The sequence below is a fragment of the Schistocerca serialis genome, chromosome 5 (assembly GCF_023864345.2).
Source record: "Schistocerca serialis cubense isolate TAMUIC-IGC-003099 chromosome 5, iqSchSeri2.2, whole genome shotgun sequence".
Lineage (NCBI taxonomy): Eukaryota > Metazoa > Arthropoda > Insecta > Orthoptera > Acrididae > Schistocerca > Schistocerca serialis.
Window position 1 is genome coordinate 69,900,899 of NC_064642.1, and position 23,510 is coordinate 69,924,408.

Sequence of the window (23,510 nt, forward strand, 5' to 3'; positions counted from 1 at the left end):
CTGCGGCATTCGCTGCGTAACCATTACGAGTCTGGTGCTCGAGTGTACTTCAGAGCAACGTCGCTTGATCGCCTACTGACGAGGACGACGTCGGTGACACAGCCTCGACTAGCCGAGCCGCCGGCGTTGCGCCCGCGCCCCGACTCACCTTCTCGCAGTCCTCCTCCAGCCGCACGACCCTCTCCAGCTGCAGGAACAGCTCCTCCTCCTTCTCGTGCAGCTCCAGCTCGCGAGACTCCAGCTTCCGCTCCAGCTCCATTCGCGCCGCGCTGAGTCCATCTCGCTCCGCCTGCAAACAACAGTACCACGTTAAGGAGTGTTCATACACTACAACATGCATGAAATGTCTAATGTGACAGCCTTCTATTAGGATCACACATACATTGATATATTACATGTGAGTATAAAGTGCTATACAGAATCCTCCCGTAAAAAGGCTCAGTCAAAATGAAACGTGACTGATAAACAGTGCCAAAAAATCGAGCAAAACGAGGACAGACACTCGGCGGTCGCAGCATCCAGATGATACGTAATCCGGAGGCAAGCGATCTCAAACTACTGAAGTTCTTCGCAACTGGACGACAGACTAGCGATAATTTAGTTAACAGTAATCTTAGTAACCTAAACATTATTGTATTCCTTGGTGACTGAACGTGACCAACATTGCCCTAAACCGGTCTACACTAATTATGTTGTAGTCTTAAGGCCGAAAACTGGTTTCCTGCGCCTCTCCATGCCCGTTCATCCTGTGCAGGACTCTTCATCGCTGCTAACTAAATCTACATCCACCGGACTCAGATTACTATAGTCAATCCTTCGTCTCTTCTAATTAACCGGCCGCCACCCCCCCCCCCCCCCTCCTCCTCACACACTTCCCTTCTTCCCTCAATCAGGGTGTGTCCTATCAACCAATCCTTTTTTTAAATGAAGTCATGTCTAAATTTCTTTTCTTCACTATTCAATTCAGTAGCCCTCCCTTAGTTATCCGAGCTACTAACCACACCTTCAACATTCTTCTGTAGCGCAACATGTTATAAGCTTGCACTCTCTTCTTGTATGATCTGTCTTTGATCTACGTTTCACTTCCGTACTAGACTACAATCCACACAAGTACCTGTCACGAAAAACTTCCTAAGGCTTACATTTCTATTCAATGGTATAAACTTCCTCTTCTTGCGAAACACACTTCTTGCAACTGAACATTTGCATTTTATATTTTCTCTACTTACGTCATCCTGACTTATCCTGTTGTCCACAAATGAAACTCGTGCATTACTCCAATGTCCCATTTCCTAACCTGATTCACTCAGCATTACCTTATTCAAGCCGACAACATTACACTACCCTTGTTTTCATGTTATTGATCTTAACCTTCAATATACAATTTGTGGTGTCACCGCCAGACACCACACTTGCTAGGTGGTAGCCTTTAAATCGGCCGCGGTCCGGTAGTATACGTCGGACCCGCGTGTCGCCACTATCAGTGATTGCAGACCGAGCGCCGCCACACGGCAGGTCTAGAAAGACTTCCTAGCACTCGTCCCAGTTGTACAGCCGACTTTGCTAGCGATGGTTCACTGACAAATTACGCTCTCACCGATAGTTAGCATAGCCTTCAGCTACGTCATTTGCTGCGACCTAGCAAGGCCCCATTATCATTTGCTATTTATCATGTGATGCATGTACCGTCAGACCGATGTTTACCAATTATGGATTAAAGTTAAGTATTCCAGAAGCTACGTACTTTTTTTACTAGACTCAACTCCTTTAACTGTTCCAGACCTCACGCCAGCCTGCGTGAGCTTTAACGCGTGCCTTTCGGCTACCTCATAGTGGCTTGGCTGTCTTGCCAAGTCACAACACAATTCATTCTGCTGAACTGCTCATCAAAGTCCTTTCACATCTCTGACAGAATTACCTCAAAATCACCTGGCGGATAACACCGGAAGTTCCTCGAAATTCTTCGCCAATGATGCTGTTGTATCTATAATACGGTAGCAACCCGCAGCCCTCATTTTGGAACCATTACTACATAGGGATGATGAAATAACCGTACAGCATTACTGGCCGGCAGACCCCCCCCCCCCCCTCCAGGGGTTCTTGGGTCTCCTCGTATGAATCTTTCTATTTTTAGCCAGATCGATAATTTGCGAGTCTTTGTAACGAAGATGACGTGAAATGATTGGGACAACACAAACATCCAGTTCCTGAGTGAAGACAATATCCGAACCAGCCTGTAATCGAACTCGCGACCGTGTGTCATGCAGGCAGCAAAGTTAACAACTAGACCACCAGCTGTGGAGTAAGGGTAACAAGAGGCAGTACGGAAGATCAAACAAGACCAGTGTTGTTAGTCCTGGGTTCATTTACTATGCGCGAAAGTCTGCTAGAGTACACACTATAACCCAGTGCCAGATGCTAATAAGAGAGGCGTTGTGTGTCGCGGACAAGTTTATTGTCAAAATACCGAGAGCTTACGCCCATAACAGTAGTCAACCTCCTACACATACCTCACGAAAACGTCACGAAGGCAACGTTAAGAGAAAATCAAGTTAAGACGGAGACTTACCAATAATCTTTCTTCCCGCGCAGCATTCACGACTGCGACAGGAAAGGGGAGAAATGACAGCGGTACATCAAGTACCCTCTTCCACACACCATAATGTGCATTGCGGAGAATAGATGTAGATGTAGTAGTAGTAGTAGTAGTAGTAGTAGTAGTAATTGACTTAACACAAATTTTCAGTTACTAAATATTTTACCAATAGTTCTATACATTATTTTGGAACAATAGCCAGTTTGAACTTGCATTTACCCACAGAAAACAAACAAAAATCTTGAAACACGATTATTTATTAGGCTCAGAAGGAAGGTGGGAAGATTAGGGTTCACATCCTGTCGACACCGAGTCATTAGAGACTGAGCACAACCTCGGGTAATTTCAAGGACGGCAAAGGAAACAGGTCGTGCCCTTTCAAAGGAACCGTATTTCCCTGGGGCGATTTAGGGAGCTCACGGAACACCTAAATTAGGCAGGTCTGACGTGGATTTATACCGTCGTCCTCTCGAATGAGAGTTCAGTGTGCTAGTCAATGCGCCACCTCGCTCGGTGGGAGAGAACTCGGAGTAGTGACCAATACATTAGAACACATCATTACAACGTAATGCTTTTACAAGCAAATGTGACAAGATCTATATTGCACGATAGTAATGTCTTGTCAGTTTCCTGAGATCAACATCAGGAGGGGACGACGACTCAGTTTTCCAGACAAAGTGGAGGGAGAACATGGAGACGGACATGTTCGTGGTTCTCGAGTCACCAGCAAATGTCCATAATGTGAAAAATGGTGCCGTGCAATACTACTTTTTATATTATAACTTACTTGGTCCAAATTGTGAATTATCAAAATGACATTGTGTAATAGAAAACAACCGCATTAAGTTACTTGGTGTAAATTGTGAATGATCAAAATAGCGTTGTACAATAGAGATAAACCGAATGGGGCAGTGTAGTCGTTACGACATGACCCCATATTCGAATGGACGGATTATTTATTTCTATGACTGCGTGGTGTCTGTTAGTTCGGACATGCCCGATAGAACAGACACCGCGGAGGATCCGCAACGGTGATACATCTTATGTAAACTGAAGGTGGAGGGGGAGAAAGGAGAGGAAAGAGAAGGAACTGATACTATCAGCTGCAACGGCACATTGTGGGGAACCGACGGCGACGAGTGAAAATGTGTGCCGAACGCGGACTCGCACCCGGGATCTCCTGCTTATTAGGCAGTTGCAATAACCACTGCGCCACCTGGACACGGAGTTAATCGCAAATGCGTGGACATTGTGAGCGACCCACATTCCCACCTAGCGCCACCTATCCGCAGTCCCTGTCTATGTTCTCGATGGTCGCTAATTTGGATTCCCGCGGAGGTCGAACGATATTGTGCATCAAAACTGAAGGTTCAAATGGTTCAAATGGCTCTGAGCACTATGGGACTTAACATCTGAGGTTAACGTAACTAATCTAAGGACATCGCACACATCCATGCCCGAGGCAGGATTCGAACCTGCGACCGTAGCGGTCGCGCGGTTGCAGACTGAAGCGCCTAGAACCGCTCGGCCAGACCGGCCGGCAACTGAAGGTTGTGGATTCTTTGTCCAGTGAGGCGACACAATTATATGAATGTGTGGTGTTTGTTCTTTCGCACGTCGAACGACGTTGTACATTCGCAACCTTCAGTGTCGATGCACAATATCGTTCGACCTCCGGCGGGAATCTGAAATTAGTGAGCATAAAGGGCATGAACGACGACTGTAGATAGGTGGTGCTAAGTGGGAATGTGGGTCGGTTGGGAAGTGTGCCGCGATAGTCTATGTATTTGCGATAAACAATGTGTCCGGATGGCGCAGTGGTTAATACTGCCTAGTAAGCGGGCGATCCCGGGTTCGAGTCCCAGTCTGCACACACATTCACTCGTAGCCGCCGTTTCCGTGTAAAGTACCGATGCAGATGATATCACCAGTTCCTTACCTTACCTTTCCTTTCCTTTCTCCCCCCTCCACCTTCATTTTACATAATACGAAAGGATGGAGTTTGCCCTGTCTGGCCATCCTAATATGGGTTTTTCGTGGTTATCTTAAACCACTACAGGCAAACGCTTCACCAAAGCAGCGGTCAACCACAAAACATATATAAGAACTACACTACTGGCCATTAAAATTGCTACACCATGAAGATGATGTGCTACAGACGCGAAATTTAACTGACAGGAAGAAGATGTTGTGATATGCAAATGATTAGCTTTTCAGAGCATTCAGACAAGGTTGGCGCCGGTGGCGACACCTGCAACGTGCTGACATGAGGAAAGTTTCCAACCGATTTCTCATAAATAAACAGCAGTTGACCGGCGTTGCCTGGTGAAACGTTGTTGTGATGCCTCGTGTAAGGAGGAGAAATGCGTACCATCACGTTTCCGACTTTGATAAAGGTCGGATTGTAGCCTCTCGCGTTTGCGGTTTATCCTATCGCGACATTGCTACTCGCGTTGGTCCACATCCAATGACTGTAAGCAGAATATGGAATCGGTGGGTCCAGGAGGGTAATATGGAACGTCGTGCTACGTCCCAACGGCCTCGTACCACTAGCAGTCGAGATGACAGGCATCTTATCCGCATGGCTGTAACGGATCGTGCAGCCACGTCTCGATCCCTGAGTCAACAGATGGGGACGTTTGCAAGACAACAACCATCTGCACGAACAGTTCGACGACGTTTGCAGCAACATGGACTATTAGCTCGGAGACCGTGGCCGCGGTTACCCTTGACGCTGCATCACAGACAGGAGCGCCTGCGATGGTGTACTCTACGACGAACCTGGGTGCATGAATGGCGAAACGTCATTTTTTCGGACGAATCCAGGTTCTGTTTACAGCATCATGATGGTCGCATCCGTTTTTGGCGACATCGCGGTGAACCTACATTGGAAGCGTGTATTCGTCATCACCATACTGGCGTATCACCCGGCGTGATGGTATGGGGTGCCATTGGTTACACGTCTCGGTCACCTCTTGCTCGCATTGACGGCACTTTGAACAGTGGACGTTACATTTCAGATGTGTTACGACCCGTGGCACTACCCTTCATTCGATCCCTGCGAAATCCTACATTTCAGCAGGATAATGCACGACCGCATGTTGCAGGTCCTGTACAGGCCTTTTTGGATACAGAAAATGTTCGACTGCTGCCCTGGCCAGAACATTCTCCAGATCTCTCACCAATTGGAAACGTCTAGTCAATGGTGGCCGAGCAACTGGCTCGTCACAATACGCCAGTCACTACTCTTGATGAACTGTGGTATCGTGTTGAAGCTGCATGGGCAGCTGTACCTGTACACGCCATCCAAGCTCTGTTTGACTCAATGCCCAGACGTATCAAGGCCGTTATTACGGACAGAGGTGGTTGTTCTGGGTACTGATTTCTCAGGACCTATGCACCCAAATTGCGTGAAAATGTAATCACATGTCAGTTCTAGTAAAATATATTTGTCCTATGAATACCCGTTTATCATCTGCATTTCTTCTTGGTGTAGCAGTTTTAATGACCAGTAGTGTATTTTTTTAATGGTGTTATGATGACAAATCTTACATCATTGCGAGACGAGCCCTGGATGAATAAATAGATTGTTAATTATTGAATTAACATAACGTGAGGCAGAACGGGCAGGGCTCAGTGTGTTTGGGTGGGAAACTCAGCAGCCCGTAGCACGCATCTCGTCTCACCTGGCCTCGCTCACACATGGCAACAGGGCAGCTGCAGGCCGAGCGAAGCCGCCGGATATTGGAGTTCCAGTGGGCGAATGTGGGACGGCCGCGTGGCGGCTGTCCGGGGGGGCAACACGCAGCCTCTGGTGTGGCCCGTTACAGGGGCGCTCACGACACGTCACACACGTGCGAGGGAAACGTTAAAAGCTGTGGCATCTGAAGCCATCTGGAACGTTGTTGGTAGAGAAGCGATACAGAGTAGGAGCGATGGGAACAGCGGTACGTTCAGAGAAGAGCCGATGAGTTGTTCCATGTCGGGTGTACTACTACTTACACGACTGTCACAGAAAAGCTCGGATACCGCAAACAAGGTACAAACTGAAAATTCTTGCTGACTAATTCAGACACCAAATGTCCAACAGTAGAGCATTTTTGGACCGCTATTGACAAAATGGAGAAGATTTATTTTCCCACATTCTTACGGGAGATGAAACGTGTACACAATGCAGACAGCAAATGCTGTGACGCCATTTACTTCGGAACGACTGCTTCTGGGACGGAAAGGGGGTTCTTTTATTTCAAGAAACGTGGGTCAAAAATTAAACTCACCTGTACCCTGAAACGCTCCAAAATGAACGGCACGCGTAACTTTCGACCGGGGTAGTCCTTCTCCACGAACATGCATCTCATCACAGCGTTGCCCGCATCACGAATTAGGTTCAGACACGATCCCGAGTGGACCTTCCCAAAGCACAAGTAAAACGCACACAATAAATATTTGGTTGATGATATATAAATAGACTATTAGAGAGAAATTTCTTCGACACTTGAGCAATACAAAGAAGACCATGTTTGCTGGGTTTGATTTTAAAAGTTACCGGAATGAACGAATCACTGTATGCGGACGAGAGAAAATACTTGCAAGAAAGAACATACTACATTAGACTTTTTACGAAAATGTGAAGAATCAGGATTACGGAAGGCGTTTGTTTATTTCGCGTTGATAAGCAAAACACCAGAAAACGAGACTGTTCCTAAACGACAAAAAAGTTCTGTAGATCTTTCCTGAAAACGTTTGGGTATAATCGTAACAAGCGTTTCTTATTAATATGTAATTTCATTATCGATCTTTTTAAAACAACAGTTAGATCTAGTAGTACAAAGCTTGCAGAATAGATAAATCACAAGTTTATCGCATGTAGCACGGTCTGTGGTAGCTAGAATAAGACACATATTGCATCGAATTAATTTCCTTTTCGTCGCTGCAGTACCTCACACATTCGCTCGGCACTGGACTTTTTACGATTTTTGGATTACTTTCTATCCGAGCTTTCCTTCCATTCATTTTTTCTATAATTTCAAGCATATTCACGAGTCATGTGAGACGGCATCTTTCATATTTCGTAATTTTCAATTGAATGCTTATTTTCACTTTCATTCTCGCCAATATTTCAATTGTCTCACTTCGCGTCCTAGTAGTGATCCGCAAGGCCTTGACACTAACATCCGACTCAACGTCCTAGCTAAACGAGTTTCGTTTGCACGCTATATACAGGTAATTCATAACATGTGCAGGTGCGCCTGCAATTGTATGATATCGTCACAGGCAAAATAAACGCTGTGCGACAAAAACTTATAGACATGATTTCACCGGTGCGGATTCAGCAATTGTTTATGCATTATTAGTGCCGTAGTTATTAGCGATTCAAATCTGACGGTATTTTATCACAAAAAAAGTGCGACCAACTAGCGTGTAGAAGTTTTCACGTCAAAAGCACTATGTTCAAACTGATAACAGAAAAGTTAGTGCAGCGGTGACGAGAGTTGTCATTACTATGGCGTCATTTGGCAAGGAAGCGTCCTCTTCCTACCCAGAATCACGTTTTGAAATAATTGTGGAACGGCCAGGTAGTTAGCGGTATCGGCTACCACACAAGTGTGGCAGGACTGGGAGACAAAGGGCTCCTCGGACTCCTGCAGCAAGGGACCGGCTATCACTGGGTGTGGCGCACTTCCTGTAAACTCGTGCTGAGGGGTGGGAGAGGGGGGGGGCAGGTGTAATAGGTTTACATTAGCGTGCGGCCGCGGCCAATCACTCCCGAAGAATGAGGGGCGGGACGGCTCCCCAGTCCTCCCATCCATCAGGGTCTCCTTCAAGTTAAGCAGGAGGGGCCGCACCCCGCTTGTTGCTGCGCCGTCACAGCAGCCGGTGACGCGCGCCAGGCGGTGCTCTCAGCCTCAAGGCGTTAAGCCTACTACACCCAACGGAGGTGACTGGTCGCTGCAGACGCCGTATTCACCTGTTATATATTATAAATTGCAGTACGTCGTCTGCAGGTAAAGGCACATTGGTGATTTACCACCAACACATCATCCTAACCACTAAATGTCTGATGACTGTAATGACTCGAAACGACTTTAGAGATGAGAAACATGCTAAACTTGATATCGATTGAGTATATGAGCTGGCGGCGCCATGCGCCTTTGAGAATTAATGTATTTGGGGCAGCGAAAGAAAGTGACTGCGAGAATAAACTCTGTGTAATCGACGCTGGGTTTTGCAACTATGATTTTTTAAAGTGATGCTTCGGTAACATCCACATCTTCAGCACCTTCCTTCTTTGGAATTTGAATTATTACATTCTTCTTGAAGTCTGAAGGTACTTCGCCTATCTCATGTATCTACCACACTTGGTGGAATAGTATCATCGTGGCTGGCGATATTTGGTGAGTTGGTGAGTACTAGCTTAAATAATGATACTTTTTACTATGGATTGACCAGATGACGTGTTGTTGGAGCGGATGTAGTTGTACTGATGGACGGCAGCCATTACTGAGTTAGTTACACAATTAAGTTTATTTAAACACTGAGGCGTAATGACTTGTGCATAGAAATAAGAAAGTAGTTGTTCTGTTAAAGAAAACTATCGTATAAATAAATATTTATTCAAAAGTGGGGAATCTCATCATTTTAACAGCTTTGGAAATTTTTGCTTGAAGTTTACATACAGGCATGATTAGACATTCGTCTCTGCGACTTAGTACAGGGTGACACAGAATAATGAGAATGCTTGAAATGAGTAGTGGCAGCCATGGGCAGGTGGCAGCACTGCGGGTTCGTGACAGCGAGGAAGCACTCCGCCATTTCAGAAACCATGGATCAGTGGAACTGACAACGGCGTGCGTCAGCCATAAAAATGTTTTATAAAAACAATGATAGTTTGGTAGCGGCGCAGAGGGAGTTTCGACGTTTTTATAATTTATGGCGCCATGATGCCGTTCCGTCGAAACACGCGATAAAATGTTGGTTTAATAGCTTTGAAGAGACTGCATCTGCCCTCAAGAAGAAACCAACAGAACGACCAAGAGTGCATCCTCCAGTGAACAGTGATGTACGCGTATCTGTCTTAACGGAGCCCACGGCGTTCAAACCGTAAGCAAGCAGCAGGGGTTGGAATATCCCAGTATTCGCAGAATTCTTCATATTAATTCGAAATTTCATCCGTACGAACTACAGGTGGTGCAACAATTGAAGGACAACGATTACCGGTTGCAATCAACGTTTTGTAAATGATAAAGCTGTAAGGTTTCATTTACTATGAATGCAATTTCTTTCCTTCATCCTTCTAGTTTTATTGGATTGTGGAAATGATCTCGTTTTTCTGTGTCACGCTGCACTAGTTCGTGGCTGAACGCGGTCCAGTTCCATCGATTTGGGTTTTGTCAACTAATGACAACAAAAATAAACACTGACGATGAACTGCTAAACAAGTTGTGGATGTCAGATGAGGCACATTTTCATCTCACAGGTTATGTGAATCAACAAAACTACCGTTACTGGGCAAACACAAATCCTAATGACTTTCATGAGCGCCCCTCACACGCTAGTGAAGTGACAGTATGGTGTGGTGTTTCATATATGGAATTATCGTACCGTATTTTTTCGCAAATCAACAGGAAAACACAATAACTGTAAATGCCGATCATTACGTGAAGATGTTACTAACTTTCGTTACAACTGCACTGAACAACTTTCAAGAAGCCTGCTTCAACAGAACGGAGTGACATCACAAACTGCACGGCAATCAATGGCATATGTGCGAGAACTGTTTGGCAACGGTGTGATCCCACGATTCGGTAACATTCCCTGGCCCCCTAGATCGCCAGATTTATCCGTTTGTGATTTTTTCTTGTGGGGTTACCTCAAGAGCAAAGTCTACACGACTCGACCAAGAACCCTGGATGAGTTAAAACGGAGAATTCGGAATGCAATTCACAGTATCCCAGCTAAGATGTTGCAGCCGTCAATGAGGAATCTCAACAACAGATTTCACCAATGTATTAGTACAGGAGGAAGCCATCTAAAGGAGGTAATTTTTTAAAAATGATAAATGCCATCAGTATTCTGTAAATGGCAAAGTTGTAAGGTTTCATTTACTATGAATGCAATTCCTTTCCTTCATCCACCTAGTTTTAGTGGATTATGTAAATGATCTCGTTTTTTCTGTGTCACGCTGTATTAGTTCGTGCCTGAGCGCGGTCCAGTTCCATCGCAATAGGGCATCTTTGCGTTGGAACTGTAATTTACTTATATTTTCTCCCCGCAAAACTGAGACGGCTACATTCATACATCCCAGAGTGCGCTAAGAGTGTAGGTGGCCAAGCATGTCTAACGTGAGAAATACACAAGCTTTTCAGGAGAGCAGCGTGCAACAGCAGCGGTGCGGAGCGCGGAGGCTACGGCTTCGTATCGCTACCATTTGATCATTACGGGCGACTGCACAATCCTACGTATCATACATGTAAACTTATTAAACATAAGCGTATCTGCACAGCCCTAAAGCTTAGGTCCATTTAAAGGCACTATTAATTAAGGGTAAAACTTCTTTGTGAAGCACACTAATGTTTAACTTAACAATCAAGTAACACCTTTATTTTCCTGTCGGCATATAAAATAATGCATCCACGATATAAGCATGGCCTGGACGAGAAGAGCTCGTTTTGGATGACGCAAGTGAACCGTGGAATAGGTATTTAAGCTCCGCACGTCTAAATTGCCAATGCACTCTATTTCTAACGACGTTATGCAGAAGAGACTAAGTCATAAAGAATTGTGTCCACATCCCAGTATGACCAACGTGATTTAGGGGTCTATTGTTTTCCGAAATTGTTAGCGTCAATTTGCTGAATGGCTATTTAACCCCCCGATAGTCACGTCCCTTTTCTTCCTACACATAGTCGCGCTCCGTTTGTGAGGTACTTATCAGCGCCTGAGCGCTTCGTAAAACCAAGGATAAAGTAGGTAGCAACAAATTTTATGTAAATAATAAACATGATTGCATTTTACGACTTAGAACGCATGAACTTACACCAAAGCACCTTTGAGATTCGCCCAAATACGTGAAAGTTAAGTAATGTCACAGTCGTTTTGCTAAAGGCGAGCTATTGTCCACTTTCTATGGACCCAATGTCGGTAGCACATTCGTTCGAATTCCCGTCTGACCGATCAGCACTTTTATCTCCTAAATCACATTTGGCAGATGCCGAAATGTCTCCTGTTATAATCTCACCACCGATTCCTTCTCCCATCACCTTCTCAACGAAACTACTGCTCCGTCTACAATTCACACGGGATACACACACCCTAACCTTGTCATTTCAAGCCAGTAACATTACGACAGACCAATCTATAGTCATTACTAGACTTATCTACATTGTAATGGGACTGACAGAAGTGTGCGACCGTCTTACGACATTTACAAAACTTCAAAGGATTTCTGCTGCAGTCGTCTCTCTCTCTCTCTCTCTCTCTCTCTCTCTCTCTCTCTCTCTCTCTCTCTCCATTAAGTATTAGTGTGGCACGACGCAATTCAGCAGAATATTGCCACCTTAAGCAATAACTATTATATTATTTACTATGCTCTACTTTCAATTCTTTCTGCTGGGTGGCTAGTTGGGTTAGGTGGCAAATTATCATCTTTGATTAGAAATAAAAAGTATACATTATTTATACCACCCTATTGTAAGTGGATATGTTACAGTTTTCTCTCATAACGTATTCACCACACAAACTATACGATGGCATAAATCAACTAACACATTTTCTTTTCCTGGCCGTAGGTACTATCAAGGACATCGTACTTAAAAAAACGCAAAAGAGAGTTTGAAGCAAAATGTGTGCCAAGTTTTGTAAACAAAGTCAGATCAAAGATGTCTCGATCTCGACGCCCATTAGATAATACGCAAAGGTCTTCTGCTAACAATCCGGTAGAGTAAGACGAGCAGAAAGCCATGTCTCTGTGTCTGATCGGTCGCGGAATGCTATTTTAGTCGCAGACGGTAAGCGGCGCCTTTTTACGCCGCTAAGCCGCCTTGAAACCTTATAAAGTCTACCAGCAGAAGCCGCCTGCACCAGATCCCTCTTGAGCGTCGTTTTCCGTCAGCGTTGTTTGCAAGTTTAAATGCGGCCTGCGTCCCTTCCAAGCAGCGAACACCGCGCGTTTAAGTCATTGTGCTACTTAGTCTTGATGACGTGGCTGCTAATAACGCGACGGTGAGGAACACAGACAACGTCTGCTGAGATGAAATGACAGTTCCTGAGGTCCCAGAATAAAGCACGACAGACAACAGGATAAATAGTAAACTGTATTTGATTCCTGTCTAAATTCATGTTCAGTTCCTCATATGCTTAAACAATACTGTAGTTGTGACAAGTATTCTCGCTTCTACATCCCATATTTTGTCCACATACATAGCACGTTACCCGTTTGAAGCTTCAGCTGATACTGAAGAAGAGCGTCCAAGGGCACCTTTACTTTGGCTTTAAATACCTGTCCATGACGTTGACTAAATAAAAGAACACGAGAGAAAGCTCATGTAGACAGCCCTTTTTACCTCACTTATAACATGCAGAAGCGGAAAAAAGTCTCACAGGTGACCGACTTTTCTATCCCTTCGACTCTTGACTATTTATGACAGATTACTTACGTTAACCATAATATTTAGCTTGATCCTAATTCTTCGATCAATTGCAGAGAGTGTCGCAGCAAACATTCGACATAGAAATAAGTTTAACCAAAAGCCATAATTCGTCAGTATAAACGTCAATACTCTGATAACAACCAATAAAATGTGGCTGCGCTCTATTGGACACCCTTCCTGATGGCACCACTTCTCCTCGGGACGGACACCATCCACAGGAAAATCTCAAGTTCAAGCGTCACAACGTTTCCTGTAAGTGTCTGCGTAGCGTTTATCGGATGCGGGACGTGGGTAACTGCCTGGCAATCTTCTAGATGTATGTGCGAAACCGTCTAAAAACCATCCCCAGGCAGACTGGCTCACCAGCCGCCGTCGTTTATCAAATGGTTCAAATGGCTCTGAGCACTATGGGACTTAACATCTGTGGTCATCAGTCCCCTAGAACTTAGAACTACTTAAACCTAACTAACCTTACGACAGCACACAACACCCAGTCATCACGAGGCAGAGAAAATCCCTGACCCCGACGGAAATCGAACCCGGGACGTCGTTTATCAGTGAGGCGGATTCGATCCGGGGAAAGTGTCGTGTCGGTTATCTAGGTAGATTGCAACATCTTTTTTTGCAAGTGTGTAAAATCAGCAAGATATGCAGAAGAACATTTGTGCTAAGTTTTGATAGGACGAGAGGTGTCAGAAGTCAATCAGTGAAAGCGAGTCGTAAGTTGCGCCTAAATAGCTCAGTAACAGCCTTGAGCGCGAAGGTAAAGGTTCCGAATTCCAATCGCGGAACGGCACATAGTTTTAATTCACCAGTATCAGAAAAGGGTACACCCCGCTGCAGAGTGAAGATTCATTCCAAAAATTATATGCAGGTATATTATATGCTGTCTTTGAGGCAGAACAAGGAATAGAACAGGGCTGCACTTAAGTCTTGCATAACATGCACAACATCTCCACAGCGTTTGTGGGTGTTTACCTACATCTACATCGACACTACGCAATCCACCGTACGGCGCGTGGCGGAGAATACAGCGTACCACTAATAGTTATTTCCTTTCCTGTTCCACTCGAAAATAAAACAAGGGGAAGATGACTGTCTATACAGGGTGTTACAAAAAGGTACGGCCAAACTTTCAGGAAACATTCCTCACACACAAAGAAAGAAAATATGTTATGTGGACATGTGTCCGAAAACGCTTACTTTCCATGTTAGAGCTCATTTTATTACTTCTCTTCAAATCACATTAATCATGGAATGGAAACACACAGCAACAGAACGTACCAGCGTGACTTCAAACACTTTGTTACAGGAAATGTTAGGGTTGAGGTCAGGAGAGCGTGGAGGCCATGGAATTGGTCCGCCTCTACCAATCCATCGGTCACCGGATCTGTTGCTGAGAAGCGTACGAACACTTCGACTGAAATGTGCAGGAGCTCCATCGTGCATGAACCACATGTTGTGTCGTACTTGTAAATGCACATGTTTTAGCAGCACAGGTAGAGTATCCCGTATGAAATCATGATAACGTGCTCCATTGAGCGTAGGTGGAAGAACATGGGGGCCAATCATGACATCACCAACAAAGCCTACCCAAACGTTCACAGAAAATCTGTGTTGATGACGTGATTGCACAATTGCGTGCGGATTCTCGTCAGCCCACACATGTTGATTGTGAAAATTTACAATTTGATCACGTTGGAATGAAGCCTCATCCGTAAAGAGAACATCTGCACTGAAATGAGGATTGACACATTGTTGGATGAACCATTCGCAGAAGTGTACCCGTGGAGGCCAATGAGCTGCTGATAGTGCCTGCACACGCTGTACATGGTACGGAAACAACTGGTTCTCCCGTAGCACTCTCCATACAGTGACGTGGTCAACGTTACCTTGTACAGCAGCAACTTCTCTGACGCTGACATTAGGGTTATCGTCAACTGCACGAAGAATTGCCTCGTCCATTGCAGGTGTCCTCGTCGTTCTAGGTCTTCCCCAGTCGCGAGTCATAGGCTGGAATGTTCCGTGCTCCCTAAGACGCCGATCAATGCTTCGAACGTCTTCCTGTCGGGACACCTTCGTTCTGGAAATCTGTCTCGATACAAACGTACCGCGCCACGGCTATTGCCCCGTGCTAATCCATACATCAAATGGGCATCTGCCATCTCCGCATTTGTAAACATTGCACTGACTGCAAAACCACGTTCGTGATGTTAGGCGAACTGGCGGTGAATCGAGGTAGTACAGTACATACTGACGAAACTAAAATGAGCTCTAACACGGAAATTAAGCGTTTCCGGACACATGTCCACATAACATCTTTTCTTTATTTGTGTGTGAGGAATGTTTCCTGAAAGTTTGGCCGTACCTTTTTGTAACACCCTGTATACCTCCGTAAGAGCCCTAACTTCTTGGATCTTATCTTCGTTGTCCTTATGCGCTATGTATGTTGAAGGCTATAGAATCGTTCTGCATTCAGCTTGAAATGCCGGTTCCCTAAATTTTCTCAGTAGTTTTCCTCGAAAAGAACATCGCCTTCCCTCCAGGGATTTCCATTTGATTTCCCGGAGCATGTCCGTAACACTTGGGTGTTGTTCGAACCTACCAGTAACAAATGTAGCAGCCCACCTCGGAACTGCTTCGATGTCCGACTAGGTAAGGATCGCAAACACTCGAGCAGTACTCAAGAATAGGTGGCACTAGCGTCCTCCATGTAGTCTCCTTTACAGATAAACCACTCTTCATTAGTGTTCTCCCAATAAACCGAAGTCGACCATTCGCCTTCCCTACCACAATGCTCACATACTCGTTCCATTTCATATCGTTCTGCAACCTTACGCCCAGATACATAAACGACGTGACTGTGTCAAGCAGGACACTGCTAATGCTGCATCCGAACATTACGGGTTTGTTCTTCCCGCTCATCCGCATTACATTTTTCTACATTTAGAGCTAGCGGCCCTTCATCACACCAACTAAAAATATTTTCTAGGCTATCTTGTATCCTCCTAGAATCATTCAGCAACGGCACCTTACTGTACACAACGCCATCATCAGCAAACAGCAGTAGATTGCTGCCCACCCTGTCCGCCAAATCATTTATGTATAGAGAATAACAGCGTAACAGCGGTTCTATCACACTTCGCTGGGGCACTCCCGGCGATGCCTTTGCTTCTAATGAACACTAGTCGTCGAGCACAACATACTGGGTTCTATGAGGGCTATCCACAAAGTACATTACGTTTTCGTTTTTGTCCGTTAGGGGTGGGGCTAGCGCGGCCATCTTGGTGTCATGGCATTCCGCTGCTCAGTCGGCATCCTGCCGTGCTAGTGAGAGGTTCGTGCTGTACTCCGTTGAGTTACTGTGACAGTTTGAAATGTCAGCGTTAATTGAAAATGCCGCGAAGTGTGAAATGCGTGCTGTAATAAGGTTTCTGACTACAAAAAACTGTACACCGATAGAAATCTATCGGCAGCTTTGTGAAGTGTATGGGGACAACATAATCACTGAAGGTGGAGTGCGCCAATGGGTCATAAAATTTAAAAATGGCCGAACTAACGTTCACGACGAAGAGCGAAGTGGAAGACCCAGCATAGTGCCTGCCGAACTTGTCGAAAAAGTCGATGCCGCGGTCCGTGAAAACCGTAATTTCACAATAACGGAACTCTCTATGAGTTTTCCACAAATTCCATGAAGTTTGTTACACGAAATCATTACCGAAAAGCTTGGTTACCATAAGTTTTGTGCAAGATGGATACCAAAAATCTTGACAGAGATTCACAAAAATCAGCGAATGGCTGCAGCGTTAACGTTTTTGGACGCTTACGAGAAAGATGGCGACTCATTACTCGATCGCATCGTTACTGGTGACGAAACATGGGTTAAGCATGTGAACTGCGATACAAAATTGCAGTCAATGCAGTGGGGGCACACAAATTCCCCCCCAAAACCCAAGAATGCATGCAGACAATGTCGGCAAGGAAGGTGATGGCGACTGTCTTTTGGGACAGAAAAGGTGTGATTTTTGTGGATATCCTGGAAAGAGGCACTACAATAAACTCTCAAAGGTATTGACAAACTCTGCACAACCTCAGAAGAGCAATACAAAACAAGCGCAGGGGAAAGTTGGGCTCAAACATCTTGCCGATTCATGACAACGCCCGGGCCCACACGGCAAATGCCACTCGTGAAGTTCTCGAATCTTTTAAGTGGGAGTTGTTTCCTCGTCCGCCGTACAGTCCCGACCTGGCACCGAGCGACTTCCACTTATTCCCAGCAATGAAGAAGTGGTTGGCTATGTAGCGTTTTGATGACGACACACAGCTTCAAGAAGAGGTAACAACGTGGTTGAAGGCGCAGGCGGCCGAATTTTACGACGAAGGAATTTCCAAGCTCGTCCATCGCTACGATAAGTGCCTTAATTTAAATGGCAACTATGTAGAAAAGTAGTATTTAAGTGTGGCTTTCATCTGTATATAATAAAAAAAAATTCCAATACTTTATTTATTTTTAATTCCAAAACGTAATGTACTTTGTGGATAGCCCTCGTATTACTTAAGAAGTCTTCGAGCCACTCACATATTTGTGAACTTATTGCTTACGCTCATATCTTCTGCAGCATTCTGAAATGGGGCACCGTGCAAATGCTTTCCGGAAATCTAGAAATATAGAATCTGTTTGTTGCCCTTCACCCACAGTACGCGGCGTATCATGTGAGAAAATGGTTCAAATGGCTCTGAGCACTATGGGACTCAACTGCTGAGGTCATTAGTCCCCTAGAACTTAGAACTAGTTAAACCTAACTATCCTAAGGACATCACAAACATCCATGCCCTAGGCAGGATTCGAACCTGCGACCGTAGCGGTCTTGCGGTTCCAGACTGCAGCGCCTTTAACCGCACGGCCACTTCGGCCGGCTATCATGTGAGAAAAGGGCAAGCTGAGTTTCGCACGTGCGACGCTTTCTAAAACCATGCTGATTTGTGGGCACGAGCTTTTCGGTCTCAAGAAAACTTATTATATTCGAACTGAGAAAATGTTCAAGGATTCAGCAGCAAACTGAGGTTAGGGATATTGGTCTGTAATTTTGCGGATTCATTATGTTACCCTTCTTGTAACAGCTTCTTTCCAGTCACTTAGGACTTTGCGTTGGGACAGAGATTCAAGATAAATGCAAGCTAAGCAAGGGACCAATGCCGTAGGATATTCATTGAAAAACAGAATTGGGATTCCATCAGTACTTTGTGATTCATTTACTTTCAATTCCTTCAGTTGTTTCTCTACGCCAGGGGTGCTTATTACTATTCCGTCCATAAGGGAGTCTGTTCGATGACCAAACGACGGTACGTTTGTACGATTCTCCTGCGTGAGTAATTTGTTGAACGTGAAATTTAAAACTCCTGCTTTCGTTTTGCTATCTTTTGCATGTTGAAGAAACCAATGAATTTCCCACTGAGAAGGGTGTAAAACAAGGTGACTCTACACCACCAAAACTATTTTCAGCAGTACGAGATAAAGCAATGTCTAAATTAGATTGGTAAACAAAAGGAATCCAGATTATGGGTACGAGATTAAATAACTGCTGATGATATTCTTATATCTGCAAATAGCATAGAATAACTTCAAATATTGGCTAGCAAACTTGCGTTAGTCTGCTCTGAAGTTGTCTGAAAATGAACTACGATAAAACCAAGATAATGAAGAATGAATGGACACCAGAGGGAAATATATCTGTTGGAAGTGCGCATCTGCGAAGCGTCACACAATATGTCTATTTGGGTCAAATTTTGAACATGAAAGGGTATGTTAGACCATAAATATTTCGACGTATTAAATTAGGCTGGCAAGCTTATGGAAGATAGTCTTCCATTTGCAAGTCGACTTCAGTTTGCAAGTTTAAGATGTTGGTTGAGCTGAAGAAAAATGTTTTTGACCAATTTATACAGACAGTACAGTAATAACTTATGGCTGTGAGCTACCAACATTAAATGAATTCATTGTCAGAAAACTAATAGTACGCCAAAGAGGAATGGAAAGATCAATGTTGAGCAGGACAAAGAGAGACAGAAATAACGCAGCTGATGTCAGACCAACAACAGAGGTCAGTGCCATAATGGAAAGAGTGAATACGTTGAAATGGTAGTAGGATGGCCATGTCGCTCGAAGAAAAGATGGAAGGTAGTCAAGGCAAGTACCAGCTTGGAGCCCAATGTATATACCACAAAAGAGAGAGAGAGAGAGAGAGAGAGAGAGAGAGAGAGAGAGAGAGAGAGAGAGAGAACCCAAGGGAAAGGCCACCGGACAAATGGGACAGACTTCAGACTTACGAAAAACATCTGGACTGAATTAGCGACAGGAAGCTCAAGATAGGCAAAAATGGAAGAACCTTCAGGGATGGATCCTGTGTAGCACGACGACTTAAAGGGGGCACATCATCAAGTGATCGAACCGGTTGACGACGATGATGATACCGGGAAAAGTTTATAATCTCCGTGTATAAGAAAATTTCACTTACGACATTTTAATGTGAAAATGATTTCAGGTCTGACAGTTTCTACGCGAGAAAAGGATTTGCCTGCAGCGACTTTGTGAAACCACGGAAATCTGAATGGCCGGGCGGGGATTTTAAGCGCCATCCGCCCAAACGCAGCTGCGCCACCTACTTCGACAGCTTGTCGCGGTGGCCAAGTTAAATGCACGCACGCCGCTGCCAGTGGCGCCGCTGAAGCACTGCTATGTTCTCTCTGCGTGGGCAGCCGGTGTCGCCGTAGGTAGCGGCCGCCCCCGGAGGCGCCTACGTGCCCCTAACCGGTCTCTCCTCTCCTCTCCTCTCCTGGCTCCGACCGGCGACCTCAGTTAAAGGCCCACATGCATCTGTGTCGCCGACCGCATTTAAAAGACACGCCGAAACTTCACAATGAAAACAACACCACAGGCTACTACGAAGTTTTACTAGGGCGTATGTTTTACACGCACGCATATATAGCTTTGGAATACTTTAAAAAATGGGTTGAGACGAATATTTCGTATTAATCTTTCACAAACATTCAATGTATCGAAACTTCCTGGCAGGTTAAAACTGTGTGCCGGACCGAGACTCGAACTCGGGACCTTTGCCTTTCGCGGGCAAGTGTTCTGGCGGCAGTGGCAGTAAAGCTGTGAGGACGGGGCGTGAGTCGTGCTTGGGTAGCTAAGTTGGCGGAGTACTTGCGCGCGAAAGGCAAAGGTCCCGAGTTCGAGTCTCTGTCCGGCACACAGTTTTAATCTGCCAGGAAGTTTCGTATCAGCGCACACTCCGCTGCAGAGTGAAAATCTCATTCTGGATTCAATGTATCCTCCACTGTACGCACTAGAAACGTCAAATATGATAACTCGTCCCAGGCTTTTGGGAGCATGTGTCTAGTTCCTGGGCACACCGCTGTTGCTCTCAGGCGACGCAGTTCACTCTAAAGTTGCTGGAAGGGGAGGTTCAGAGCTAAGTTTTTCACAAACCCTCCACAAGAAGTCACGGCGAGCGAGCTGAGGAGGCTTGGAGGTCGATGATGCAATGCGAGATCCGTACACCCCTTACGGCCGATGTACAAGCAGGAACGGCTCCTGTGCAATGTTCTCAGTACCTTGCAAGTATCAGACGTGGTCAGAACAGCGTTCTGTGTAGTTGCAAGCGCATTAGTCGGACAAAAGTGAGCAAATTGTTGGTGATCGTGTGGTGGATGCTTCCGTAACCAACGTACGCAAAGTGTTCGGCGTTTCAAGAGGCATCGCATCGAAAATTTACACCACACAGAGGGAAAGTGGAAAAACATCATCCGATGTATTGTTAACGTCGATATGCAGCACGATTTTGGAACATATATTGTGTTCGAATATTATGAATTACCTCGAAGAAAACGGTCTATTGACACACAGTCAACATGGGTTTAGAAAACATCGTTCCTCTGAAACACAATTAGCTCTTTATTCACATGACGTGTTGAGTGCTATTGACAAGGGATTTCAGATCGATTCCGTATTTCTAGATTTCCGGAAGGCTTTTGACACTGTACCACACAAGCGGTTCGTAGTGAAATTGTGTGCTTATGGAATATCGTCTCAGTTATGTTCGACTGGATTTGTGATTTCCTGTCAGAGGTTACAGTTCGTAATAACTGACGGAAAGTCATCGAGTAAAACGGAAGTGATTTCTGGCGTTCCCCAAGGTAGTGTTATAGCCCCTTTGCTGTTCCTGATATATATTAACGATTTTGGAGACAATCTGAGCAGCCGTCTTCGGTTGTTTGCAGATGACGCTGTCGTTTATCGACTAATAAAGTCATCAGAAGACCAAAACGAGCTGCAAAACGATTTAGAAAAGATATCTGAACTGTGCGAAAAGTGGCAGTTGACCCTAAACATCGAAAAGTGTGAGGTCATCCACATGAATGCTAAAAGGAACTCATTAAACTTCGGTTACACGATAAATCAGTCTAATTTAAATTCAACTAAATACCTACGTATTACAATTACGAACAAATTAAATTGGAAGGAACACACAGAAAATGTCGTGGGGAAGGCTAACCAAAGACTGCGTTTTATTGGCAGGACACTTAGAAAATGTAACAGACCTACTAAGGAGACTGCCTACACTACGCTTGTCCGTCCTCTTTTAGAATACTGCTGCGCGGTGTGGGATCCTTACCAGGTAGAACTGACGGAGTACATCGAAAAAGTTCAAAGAAAGGCAGCACGTTTTGTATTATCGCGAAATATGGGAGAGAGTGTCACAGAAATGATACAGGATTTGGGTTGGAAATCATTAAAAGAAAGGCTTTTTTCGTTGCGACGGAATCTTTTCACGAAATTCCAATCACCAACTTTATCCTCCTAATGCGAAAATATTTTGTTGACACCGACCTACATAGGGAGGAACGATCACCACGATAAAATAAGGGAAATCAGAGCTCGTACGGAAAGATATAGGTGTTCATTCTTTCCGCGCGCTATACGAGATTGGAATAATAGAGAATTGTGAAGGTGGTTCGATAAACCCTCTGCCAGGCATTTAAATGTGATTTGCAGAGTATCAAAAATGGTTCAAATAGCCCTGAGCACTATGGGACTTAACTTCTCAGGTCATCAGTCCCCTAGAACTTAGAACTACTTAAACCTAACTAACCTAAGGACATCACACACATCCATGCCCGAGGCAGGATGATTCGAACCTGCGACCGTAGCGGTCGCAGACTGGAGCGCCTAGAACCGCTCGGCGATTTGCAGAGTATCTATGTAGATGTAGATGTAGAGAAGTCACAATGCGGACGAAAGAGTGTGTGTGTGTGTGTGTGTGTGTGTGTGTGTGTGTGTGTGTGTGTGTGGAGTGACAGTAACAGACCGCCACTAAAAAACACTGTGACGAAAAATAACAGGTCTACAGCTGCAGAACTTTATGTACCATTCGCGTATCGTGTCAGCACCAAAATAACACGAAAAGAGCTCCGTAAGCTGGAAATCACAGAGTGATCTGGAATTCCAAAATGACTCATCAGTTTTGCAAATACCAGTAACACGAAACCGTGGTGGTGATCCCACAAAAACTGCACTATAGAGCAATGGAAGACACTCATGGTCAGACGAGCTTTGTTTCACACTGTTTCCAGGTTCTATCCCCGTTCACGGCCGAAAAAGCGAAATATGGAAGGGATTCGGTAATGACAGGCAGCCATATCGTTCCAAGGATTAGGTGACTATTTTGGCTCATTCCATGCTACAATGTTTGTTGTCCAACGATGATGCTGTGTTCCGAGAAGATAGCGTCCTTGTTCACACAGCTCGCATCGTCGCACGAGGACGAATTGCTGCATCTCCTCTGGCCACCGTAGACACTACATCTCAATATTATTGAGCTTTTGTCATTCCATTTGGAGAGAAAGGGGCGTGATCACTATCCACCTCCATCATCGTTACCTGCACTTGTCACTATTTTGCCGGAAGAGCGGTATAAGATTCCCTTGATAACAATTCAGGATCTATATTTATCCATTTCGAGAGGATTGAAAGCAGTCCCGAATACCGACGGTTTTCCTACGCCTTCTTAGCCAAGATAATGCGTTTTGCTTTTGGTGTTACCAAATTTTTGTCCGCCCTCTGTAGTTTCTTTAAAAAAAAAAAAAAAGTTCAAATGTGTGTGAAATCGTATGGAACTTAACTGCTAAGGTCATCAGCCACTGAGCTTACACACTACTTAACCTAAGTTATCCTAAGGACAACCACACACACACCCATGCCC

The 23,510-nt window shown here is 44.9% G+C and overlaps 1 protein-coding gene across 1 annotated transcript in view; it reads right to left on the reverse strand.

Moving 5' to 3' along the window:
• Positions 1 to 23,510, reverse strand: part of LOC126480799 (uncharacterized) — a 747,086-nt gene that overhangs the window by 143,628 nt on the left and 579,948 nt on the right. Inside the window, exon 5 of the mRNA XM_050104114.1 lies at positions 149 to 289. Within this exon, the coding sequence (XP_049960071.1) occupies positions 149 to 289 (141 nt within the window). The remainder of the gene's footprint in view (positions 1 to 148; positions 290 to 23,510) is intronic.